The 10197-nt window shown below is 57.0% G+C and overlaps 3 protein-coding genes across 3 annotated transcripts in view; 1 reads left to right on the top strand and 2 right to left on the bottom strand.

Moving 5' to 3' along the window:
- CHGG_08985 (uncharacterized protein) overlaps nt 1-952 on the bottom strand; it is a gene marked incomplete at both ends in the record, with an annotated part of 1298 nt that extends 346 nt beyond the window's left edge. The window contains one exon of the mRNA XM_001226911.1: nt 71-952. Coding sequence (XP_001226912.1) covers nt 71-952 — 882 coding nt within the window. The remainder of the gene's footprint in view (nt 1-70) is intronic.
- Nucleotides 953-1576: 624 nt separating this feature from the next.
- CHGG_08984 (uncharacterized protein) lies at nt 1577-4211 on the top strand (the record flags this gene model as incomplete). Its single annotated transcript, XM_001226910.1, has 2 exons — nt 1577-3417; nt 3653-4211. 2 exons carry the CDS (start codon nt 1577-1579, stop codon nt 4209-4211), a joined length of 2400 nt encoding a protein of 799 aa, XP_001226911.1.
- Nucleotides 4212-4942: 731 nt separating this feature from the next.
- Nucleotides 4943-9660, bottom strand: CHGG_08983 (uncharacterized protein; the record flags this gene model as incomplete). The annotated part of the gene is made up of 6 exons (XM_001226909.1): nt 4943-6510; nt 6807-7464; nt 7532-7829; nt 8125-8420; nt 8604-9277; nt 9582-9660. The coding sequence occupies 6 exons, from the start codon at nt 9658-9660 to the stop codon at nt 4943-4945; spliced, it is 3573 nt and encodes a 1190-aa protein (XP_001226910.1).
- Between the last annotated feature and the right edge of the window lie 537 nt (nt 9661-10197).

The raw sequence follows: 10197 nt of genomic DNA, 5'->3' as shown, positions 1-10197 counted from the left end.
AGCCACCTTGATAGACGCAAACCTTGGGATCCCTATTTCTCCTCTTCTCCAAAGGACTCCTGGGACTCACAGTCTCCTGTCCCGACCCCGCCCTCACGGGCGCCTCCCCCTCCCCATCCACATCCTCCTCCTTCTGCTGCTGCTGCTGTTGCACCGCGGAACTCCCCCGCGCCACCCGCACCCCCAGCACGGGCGCCTCCAGCTCCTTGCGCACAAACCGCTCCTCCATACTCTCCGGCAACCGCCCGCCCCCCCGCACCACCGCCTGCGCCTTGGCGAGCAGGGCGCGCAGCAGCTTGGCCTCGCTGACGCGGAACATGCGCTCGTCGCCCGCCTGTACGGTGTCACAGACCGCGGCCAGCCGCGCTTCTACGAGCTGTCGTGTGGTTGGGCAGGCGGCGAGCAGCCGGGCGAGGTGGCGTGAGGGGTCGGGGGTGTTGTCGAGGTGGTCTTCGAGGGAGAGGAACATGCGTTTTTGGGTGGGGAGTGGTGGTGGTGGTGCTTCTTCTTGTTGCGATGCGGCGTTTGTGGTGGTGGTGTTGTAGAGGGCGGGGAGGAGGAGGAAGAGCGGGTCGTAGGGCGTGGCGAGGTGTAGAGCGGGGGATTGGGTGATTTGTGTGCTTTGGGTGGTGTCATCTTCTTGATTGGGGGTGCTGGATTGTATGAGCCAGCTTCGAGGTGTGGATTTGGGTGGGGAGACTGTGGTGAACTCGAAGAAGCCTGCTTCGGGGCAGACGAGGAAACGCGTGGGTTTATTGTAACGCGGGTGTTGAATGACTGCAATGCGCGCGGCAGCAGAGGCGCTTTTAGGGAGAATGAAGAGCTTCGGTGGGTTGCTGGACGGATTTGAAAGGGTGTAAACTGAACTCGAGGTTTTCGTCGCTGTTGTTGCGCTCTTCTTGTCGTCTTTCGACGCCGCGGTTGCCGCGCCTTTAGCGCGAGTTCTCGCCATCGCTATGTCGTTTATGGAGGGGTTTGGTGGAATGATGGTTCCCTGGGGCGCATTGATCCCGTTGGAGTTGGAAAGGGTTGTTCGCAATGTTCTCGCAATGTCCACTGTCTCGTCTCTTTTTGGCGTTGATGCAGGGGCCGCTCATCGCCAAGACCCCTGTAAGTGAGACGCGACTCGACGCGTCGTTAACGCGCTCCCTTGCGTTAGCTCCTTCCATGTCCGATCTTGAAGCGCGTTCGCTCAGCGCAACTAATTCCCTCCCACACCACCTTATCGAGAAGGATAGGGCTTATCGATCTAGACCGAGGAGATCGCCGACGACAGTAACCACCGTGAACATTTTCGTCCAAAATATCGACGCACCACAACTTGCCCCATGCACCCTGCAGCCGCCCGATCATGGTCCTCTTGTCGCACATTAATTGGCTGAAATAGCAATACTTCGAAGACTCGGTTTTCTGCGATCTGACTGTTTAGTTAGCGTTTACCAAGCGCAAGTAAACAAACAGTACTGTTGCAGTCCCGATTCTTAACCCTTTATCTTCCAACGTCGCAACAAGTTCGAGTTTTGTACCTCTCTAGGCGACTGAGGGGTATTACTCGGCCTAGAGCCACTAAATCGTCATGGCTGCCCAATGGCCGCCGCGGTCGCCCCACGATGTCCTGCTTAGCACTCCGGGCGGGCGAGAGAAGCTACGGCGAATCGCAGAGCGCACATCGCCTTCGCCCTCTCCATCGCGACTAAGAACATCTCGATCGGCTGCAGCGTTGGCTTCAAGAGCGGGGGCGGGACGAGGCGGGGGAGATGATGATCCGTTCGAGGGCGATCGCATGGACCTGGACGAAGAAGAGGACGAGGAAATGCTGGAGCTCAAACTTCAGGCAATTCAGGCCCGGTTGAAACTCAAGAAACTACAGGCCGCGAAGGCGTTAAAAAGGACAACGTCAACACAGGGGCTGGGGGCTGGGGATGGTGGGGGTATGAGGGAGGTCCCGTTGCAATCCAAGCTTGCGGCGGTACGAGACAGGTTGGATAAGCAGGCTTCCCGAGATGTCGTGCAGGTTCCGGCTTCGCCAGTCAGGAAGCTGTCTATCTCAGACCTACAACAAACCTCGCCACAAAGGGTGCTTTTAGGGATCGACAAAGGATTAAGGGGGGCTGATGTGTCTCTTAAGAGAGCTCCGAGTCGGGGAGTAGGGACGGACTCACGGCTGGGATTTCTACGGCGCGCAAAATCTCCAACCAACGACCAACCTGGGCAAGAGATAGCCCGGCCCTTGAGCTTCAACGAACGACTCGCGTCGGCAAGGACCGATGAGACTGCTCGCCAAGAGAGGAGAGAACGGGCGCAAAAGGCGCGGAGTACTGCTTTCACCGTAGGGCAGCAAGAGATGGAGGAGTATAAAACAAAAGCACTGGATCTTCCCGACCTCCCGTCAAAACCACAGGAGTTCTCGAGAGAACAGATTCTTTCCTCTATAGGGAAGCCAATTGGCGGCCAATTGCAGCGCAGCAACACTGCACCAACTGTTCGATCTGGGACCCCCTCAGATCCCTTCTCAACTACAGCCACCACAAATGGGGCATCAGAGGGAGCTATTGAGCCCTACTCAGGACTGCATCTCTCGAAGCGGATACTACCGCATAACGTGTTGGCCCGCGCCGTTTCGGGGAAAAAGTCATACCTTCTAAAAGACCTGCTCCGCCAAGTCAAGGCGCCAGATTGGTCCCTCCCAGACGACGAGATTGACATTGTCGTCTTCGCCATCGTCGCCAGCAAGTCTGAGCCACGAAGCCACCGCCCGGGACCTGGGAACGATGGGAAGTCACAACAAGACCGTGGCAAGTACATGGTGCTCACGCTCGTCGACTTACAATACGAAGTTGAGCTGTTCCTCTTCAACTCGGGCTTCCAGCGCTTTTGGAAGTTAACCCCCGGCACTGTCGTGGCTATTTTGAACCCGGGGATCTTGCCTCCGCCGTCGGGGCGCGAGGCGACGGGCAAATTTGGGCTTGTGATTAACTCGGACGAAGACATAATCCTCGAGATCGGCAACGCTCGCGATGTCGGCTATTGCAAGAGCATCAAAAAAGACGGGTCCCCTTGCCAGCACTGGGTTAACGCGCGCCGCACTGAGTACTGCGAGTTCCATACGAACGAGGCCGTCCGCAAAGCTCGTAGCTCGCGTATCGAGCTGAGCACAACCGCCGGTTTCGGTGGCGGCGACGGAGCACGGGGGAGGAACAACTCCCGGCAAGGCTTCGCAAAAAGTGAGGAAGAGCGCCAGCGTGGCCATTACCACCGCGCAACACAAAGCCAGTACTTTATCAGCACCGCATACCGTTCCACCGACCCCGATGACGAGCAAATAAACGGCATTGCCGACCGCAGAGAGCGCGAGGAAGGGATAAAGCGGCGCCTCGCCGCAAAAGAAAATAGAACGCGAAATGGCCCGCCGTCTCGGTGAGATGGGAGGCGGCGCCGGCAAAGAATACATGTCCCGCGCAGCTTCACGCGCAGCCTCCCGCGCCGCAGGCACAACAGCTACAACAACCCCGCCCAGCCCAAACCGGCTCAAGCTTCTCCTCCGCAACCTCGTCCTTCTCCACCGCGCCCGTCTCCTCCGCCACGACCTTCCGGCCACCTCCTTCGGCACGTACGCTTCGCCCATTCAACGCGGCTCGTAACAACCCCGCAGATGGACGCGCGCGGCCCGGGGTCTAGTCGGCCGGCGCGGCGCAGACCAGCCCAAGGTCAGCCTCGGCCCGGCGCCCGCCACCAAGCGCAAGCGGCCCGAGTCGTCGGGCTCGTCCACCGTCTGCGGCGGCAGCTTCCAGGCCGGTTCCCAGGGGACGAGTACCACGAACAACAACACCAACAGCAGGAAAACGCCCCTCGGCTGGGGCTCGACGCTCCACCACAAACTCGGCAGGATGAAGGAAGGGGAACGGCTCGACGGGCGAAAGGCACCCGCCCTCGCACCCCCGCCGGCGCTGGCGCCCGCCCCGGATACCAACAACAACAACAATCCGCCAATCCTGAGCAGCTCGTTCAGCGGCGGTGGCGGCGGTGGTGGTGCTGCGGCGCGGAGGGGGGACAAGTCGCCGGTGCGGAAAAAGACGCGGTTCGTGACCGAGAAGGGCATACGCGAGGCGGGCCGGGAGAGTCTGGGGGAGCCGCTGTCGGCGGCGCTCAAGACGCGGCGGCAGGTCGTGTTGGATGATGATGATGAGGATGATTTGATTATTGTGAAGTGAGCTCGTTTTTTCTTGGGGTTGGGTTAGGTTAGCAGGGTAAGGGTGGGTGGGTGTATGTATATATGTACTCAGGGGGTGGGGTTGTGTATGGGCGTGTTCTGGCTGGGGATGGGTTGGATCGGGCTTGGGTTGGTGGTTGTTTTAGAGGGTTGCTGGTCGGAAGCATGCATGGCAGGCGTTGTGTGTGTTTGTGTACGGTCTGGGTTTGGCTTGGATTTATCGTTATTTGCATAGAATTCGACGCATAGATGTATGAACACTGCAGGATACGATTTCCAGTACTTTGTTGCCACCACAAGTGCCTGTTTTGTAACGGGCTTTCCCTCTTGCCTTCCACAATTTTGAATCTTCTAGTAGAATGAATCTATATAACTCTCGAGTTTATTATGTATGTCTAGGTACTTGCAATGATAACCTTGCGTAATAAAATATGGGGAAGGAAACGACTCGATGTAGATAGCTTCGCTCAACTTTGTGGAACTGACCATTGGGTACAAGTTCAAATACTTGAAACCACCAATAGCAGACAGAGTATATGTATCAACGGGGCCAATAACCTCTAATCTTCCCAAAGCTAACCATACATCCAAACCGGCGTACACGCTTCATTGTCCAGTAACACTACCAACATAACCATAGACCAACCCGGCATAACCTAGACATATCCATAGCCTTGACCCTGACGATGTAGACAGAAACCCCCAACAACACAGCCAAGCCCAACCCCCATATCAATACCCGCCATCCATCATATCGTTCAAAATATCCCGCAACACCGGCTTTCCCCTGAGCATAGCGCGCTCCCCAATCCTCGCCGCCTTTTTTGGTTCCACCGTCCTTCCCTTCTGGCTCAACGGTTTGTTTTCCTTGCCCTTGACCGCACCACCTTCCCCTCTCGGAGGGAATAACAACCCCTTCCTCGGAGCAAACCCCTTAAACGCATCCTCCCCTACATCATCATCAACAGCAGCAGCAGCAGCAGCAGCACCCCTACCCGCCGTAGCACTCCCACTGACCGTAACCTGCGTGGCGCCACCATCCTCACTAAAGAGATGCGCGTCCAGCGCCCCCGCGTCCAGGTCATAAACCCACTCCCTCTCCTCCATGAGCCCCACAAACCTCGCCAGCATCTCGCCCACACCACAGCGACCAAGCGTGGACCTGCTCCCAACCACAAGCAGCTTGGTCTTGGCGCGCGTGAAGGCGACATTGATGCGGCGCCAGTCCTTGAGCAGCTCGCCGATGGCGCACTGCTCGTTGCTGCGCACCAGACTCAGAATGACAACCGACTTGTCGCGGCCCTGGAAGCGGTCGGCGGTGTGCATCTCGACGTCGCGCGCGGCGCCGCCGGCCCCCGATGACGAGCGCAGGAGGGTGTGTTTCAGCAACGCGAGCTGCGAGCGGTAGTGCGTGACGACACCAATCTCGGACGGCGGGACGCCGACGGCGAGGAGGGCGTCGACGAGCTGGGCCACGGCGCGCGCCTCGCACGGGTTGACGATGCGGTTGCCCTTGGCCTGCTCGAGGGAGTGGGGCAGGAGGGCGTCTGTGTTGACGAGGCGGACCCGGGCCGACGGGTGGATGAGGTCGGTTAGCCAGCAGGAGCCGAGGCGCGACGCAGGGCAGAAGGTGGTTGGGCGGGGTTTGGAGGGGCTCAGGTTTTGTTTGGATTGGGATTGCGAGTGGGAGATGAAGGAGGCGGCGTCAAAGTGCCGCGCGCGAAGAGCGTCCATGTTGGGGACGTGCAGTTCAGCATGGCGGAGGGATTCGGTACCACATTTAAGGCGGCCGTTGTAGATGAGGGTGTTGGAGAGCGTCATGATGTCTTCGGACATGCGGTATTGGTGCTCGAGGTTGACAACAGATTGTGGGTGTGTGTCGGATAGTAGCTTGAAAAGAGAAATATCGAGGCCGCCGAGACGAGCTTCTTCGTTTTGCACGAGCGGAGGAAGCTGGTTGTGGTCGCCCACCAGGACGAACGTTCGTGCCATCCGAATGGGACCCAGGCAAATAGGAAGCGTAATCTGCGAAGCCTCGTCCACGATACAGTAGTCGAAGGTGCGTTCGTTGAAGACAGGATGGCTGATAGTCAGACAGGTTGTCGCTACGATTGGGGTGTCGTGCCAGGCGCTTCGTATCTCCTCAAACGACTTCTTCCGCTCGTTGGCCAGCGTCGCGAAGTTCTGGACTTCTGGATGGACCTTGGCAGGGGTACCCAGCCGTAGGATCGGGATCTTGTCGTCTTTAAGCTTGAGCAGGATATTGTCGACGGCAGTGTGCGTGTACGACGTTAATAGGACTGTCTTGCCCTGACCCGGTCAAAAGCCCAGGATGAATATGGGCAATGGGTCGTGGTCTTGCCTGTGACCCGGCATATCCGAGGAAACTAGGGCGTTAGTCCCTGGCGCTTCATGACTTTTTCCGACCGCCGCCTTCTGGTCCAACATTCAAGCTATCCTTGCCCGGGGACGGTATACTTGGGTCGGGGTTGTCTTGAACCTCCGGTGGGTATAAGGTCGACGACTAGCCCGGGCGGATCTCTGAAGACCCCAAAGGGGCCGTTAGCCCATGACCTGGATAAAGGTTATTCCGCACCCGTGGCCATCCCGTTGCTGAACTCGTCCTTGTCAAGACGGTAACGAATCGGCGCCTCCTTGATTTTACCCTGACCCTGTTCTGCCCTCGCGCCCTCAGGGGCTACCTCCATGATACTTGCGAACACCTGATTGTCCACCTCGTTGAAACCCGGCTGCCGAATGCGTGCGTTGTGAAGCCGTCGATCCACAGCGACGCTGATCCGTTGCTTCTTGACGGCTGTCACGAAACCAAGCGCGAGTGCGAAGTGGCCCTGCTCGTCACGATACCACAATGGGTTCTCCGACAGAAAGCTGCGAGTCCATGAAAGAGAAACCCTGGTGCCGAGTTCTTCCTTGATGAAAGTGTAAGAAAAGCGGTTAATCTTGACTTGCTGTTTGTCTTCGGATGCAGAACCTTCTTCAATGATAACATTGGCGAAACAGCGACCCAACTTCTCGCGCTCCGTGCTGACCATCGTCCAGAGTTCTCGACGCAACTTCTGGCTCTCCTTTTCTTCCTTAGTAAGGAGGTCCTCCCACTTCAAGAAGAAATCCCGATGCGTCGGGGTTAGATGCTTAACTAACTCGTCAAGAATTGACGCCCAACCCAATGGTCTCACCGTTACAGCCGTCGGCCAGCTTGTGATAGAAGAAGCACGATGTCTAGGGCATAGCACCTGGCGAAAAATTCTAATCTCTATTCATGGGCGGCAGAAGAAAGCTACGTTCGCGGATGAAACTGACCAACTTGTTCCGCTGCATAATCATATGCTGCAGATCGCACCGAATGGCGGGGATGCGTAGCGTCTGCGAGGTTTCCATGTAATACAGAACGCCATAGACGATTTCGAGGTCGTATCGATCCGAAAGGAGGAGATTGTACAGCATGGTCTGAGCTTGGTGGTTTGATGTGGCGTTCTTTCCAGTCTTGACCTCAAAGGGGACAGTCAAGGTCTGAGACTTTTTCCCGTCCCGCATCGTGACCTGCACGGTAGCATCGATGTTCCCCTTCAGGCCGTACATGGGGAGACCAGACGTGTTCCTCGACGTCGAGAAGCTTGCTCACGCACATATTGACTCGTTCGCCGTTCTTCCCTTGTGCGATTGCGCCGGCCTTTGGGCTTGCAGCTACAAAAGCCTGTGCCCAGGCCCGTAGCTCAGGCATCTTGGAGAGGAGGTGAGATTGGGCATCCTCGAAGGTGACCTTGATGACATAGAGATCCTCAATGTGAGTTTGTAGAGTTTTGTTGATCACGGACTCCAGAAAGCCCATGCCCCAGTTGTTCGCCATTAATGCCTCTTGGAAAATTTCGTGGAGAATGGTGCCGTAAACTAACGGAGGGGTTGACTCGCTGGTGGCTTTCACCCGGTCTTGGAGAACAGCACGGCGTGCGCAGGTGAAAGAATCGGCGACGACGGTAGAGGAGACCAGTTGGTCGGGGTGTAAGATGAGGGTATTGTGGTTGTTGTCAATGATACATCTACCAGAAGACTCGAAATTGCCGATAATATGGACGTAGGCTTTGGGACTGGCCTCCGTCTCGTCGTACCAGTCGTTTCTCAGATGAACCGTCTTGACAGCGTTTGTTCTCTCGGCTTGTACAAGGAGGATCTGAGCCGAGTCAGCACGGGGCTTTGAGAGAAACCAGGGCACTTCTCACCTTCTCAGGGCATTCTCGTTGGTGCTCATCGAAATAGGAGCTCTCGAGGACATTTGTGATCAAGTACCGCTGGATCGCCTTGGGCTTCTGACTAGGCTGTCCAATGCTTTAGCGTTTCGTCGTTACTTTTATGCTGGCTACCCTGCGGTACGTACATTGGTCGAGAAGGGCTGGGCAGTGGCCTGTGTCGCTGCCAGTCCGACGGCATCGAAGTCGGCATCGTCAAAATCGTCACCATATGCATTATCGTCGATCCAAGCATTGGCAGATTTATGCTGTTGTCCGTGGAAGGGATTTTGAGACGCATGCTTTGCCTCTACCTCGGCTACCAACTCTTCAGCCCCGTCAAGAAAGTCATCATCAAAATCACCAAATTCATCGTCAGCCACTTTTGGTGGGGGCTGGGGTTGGTGGTTCAGTTCATCCACGGACACGACCATAGTAGAGTCGTCTTCCTGCACCGGAATACTCGCATCAAGCCCCAGTAACGTTTCGTCGTCGAAGTCGTCATCCCCGTAGTCGGAGGAAGCCTTGTCTCCGAAGGAGATCCCGGCATCGGATTCTCCTGCCGTCCTCACCCCTGTCGACTTCTTGGCTAAGGGAGAGCTTCCGTGTTGCCGCCGTGAAGGTGACTGTCTGATGGGGCGTTGAGCGCTCGGAGATTCCCTGATGGGTGACCGCTTTTGTGGTGAAGGAGGTTTCGGCTGAGTCGACTTGGATTTGATTTCGCCGTTGACAGTTTCCAACAGCGCCGACACCATAGATGATTTGGTGTCTGGCTGGGTTTTTGCGCCCGCAACATCGGCTAGGTCTGATTCAACACGCTCAACTTTTCGTCGTTTAGGCCAGTGAGCACCACAACTGATTGCCTTTTTCAGGGGGCCTTTCTGCGTGCCCAAAGTGGCGGCTGCCATCCCTTGGGATCGAAGGAGGAGGATGAGACCCATGAGTTGGAGCGGAGCAGCCGGGTTCGTCAAATCCGGACGGGGCTAGTATTTGCTCCGGGGACAGAGAAGCGGTTCCCACAATTCCATTGCCGGATCGGCCCGGGGCGTCTTGAGGACCTGAGCAAGCTTTTTGGCGCCCGACGGCAGGTGTGGCGTGCTTGGAGGCTGGAGATGATATGGGCGTACGAGCTTTCTTGCGCGCTTCCGGCCCCTTGCGCGGGATCAGCGGCGACATGGCCACCAGGACGGCCTGCGTCGTGGTCATTGCGCCAGAGGATGCGCTCACCGGGGGGAAAGATTCTCGTCGTCCTTCGGTGCTTCGGGTTTGCTGAGCAAGTCCTGCCACGCGGTGCGGCCGGCCGGTGTAACAGCGTTGATGACTCTCTCTGGTGCCGGCGGCGAGGTGTGCTTCGATGTTGCGGGTTCCGGGTCAGCATTGGGCAGGGTCTCGAACTGGAAGGCCTGTAGCTTTGATTTCGTTTTCGTCGAGACGGGGAAGGGAGGTGGAGGAACGATGGTTCGCGGCGCGGGGTTGCTCCTGGATCTCTGCCATCGTGGACGCTATTGATGACAACATTAGCATCTATCAACACCCAATTCCATTGCTAACAACATGGTTTCTCCGACCTTGGGACCTCTGCTCTGCTCAGAAAAGGACTTCGTAAGAGGCATTGCTCGTTTGGGTTGCGCCCAGCGCTACAAAGTGGTACATCTATGTACAATGTACAAACGCGTTTGGGTTTGACGATGATGGCATCCGAGTCACAGCAAGCCAAGGCGATTAGGATACAAGGACGGCGCT

This window comes from Chaetomium globosum, genomic scaffold (genome assembly GCF_000143365.1).
Source record: "Chaetomium globosum CBS 148.51 scaffold_6 genomic scaffold, whole genome shotgun sequence".
Lineage (NCBI taxonomy): Eukaryota > Fungi > Ascomycota > Sordariomycetes > Sordariales > Chaetomiaceae > Chaetomium > Chaetomium globosum.
This window is presented reverse-complemented; position numbering and strand designations above follow the sequence as displayed.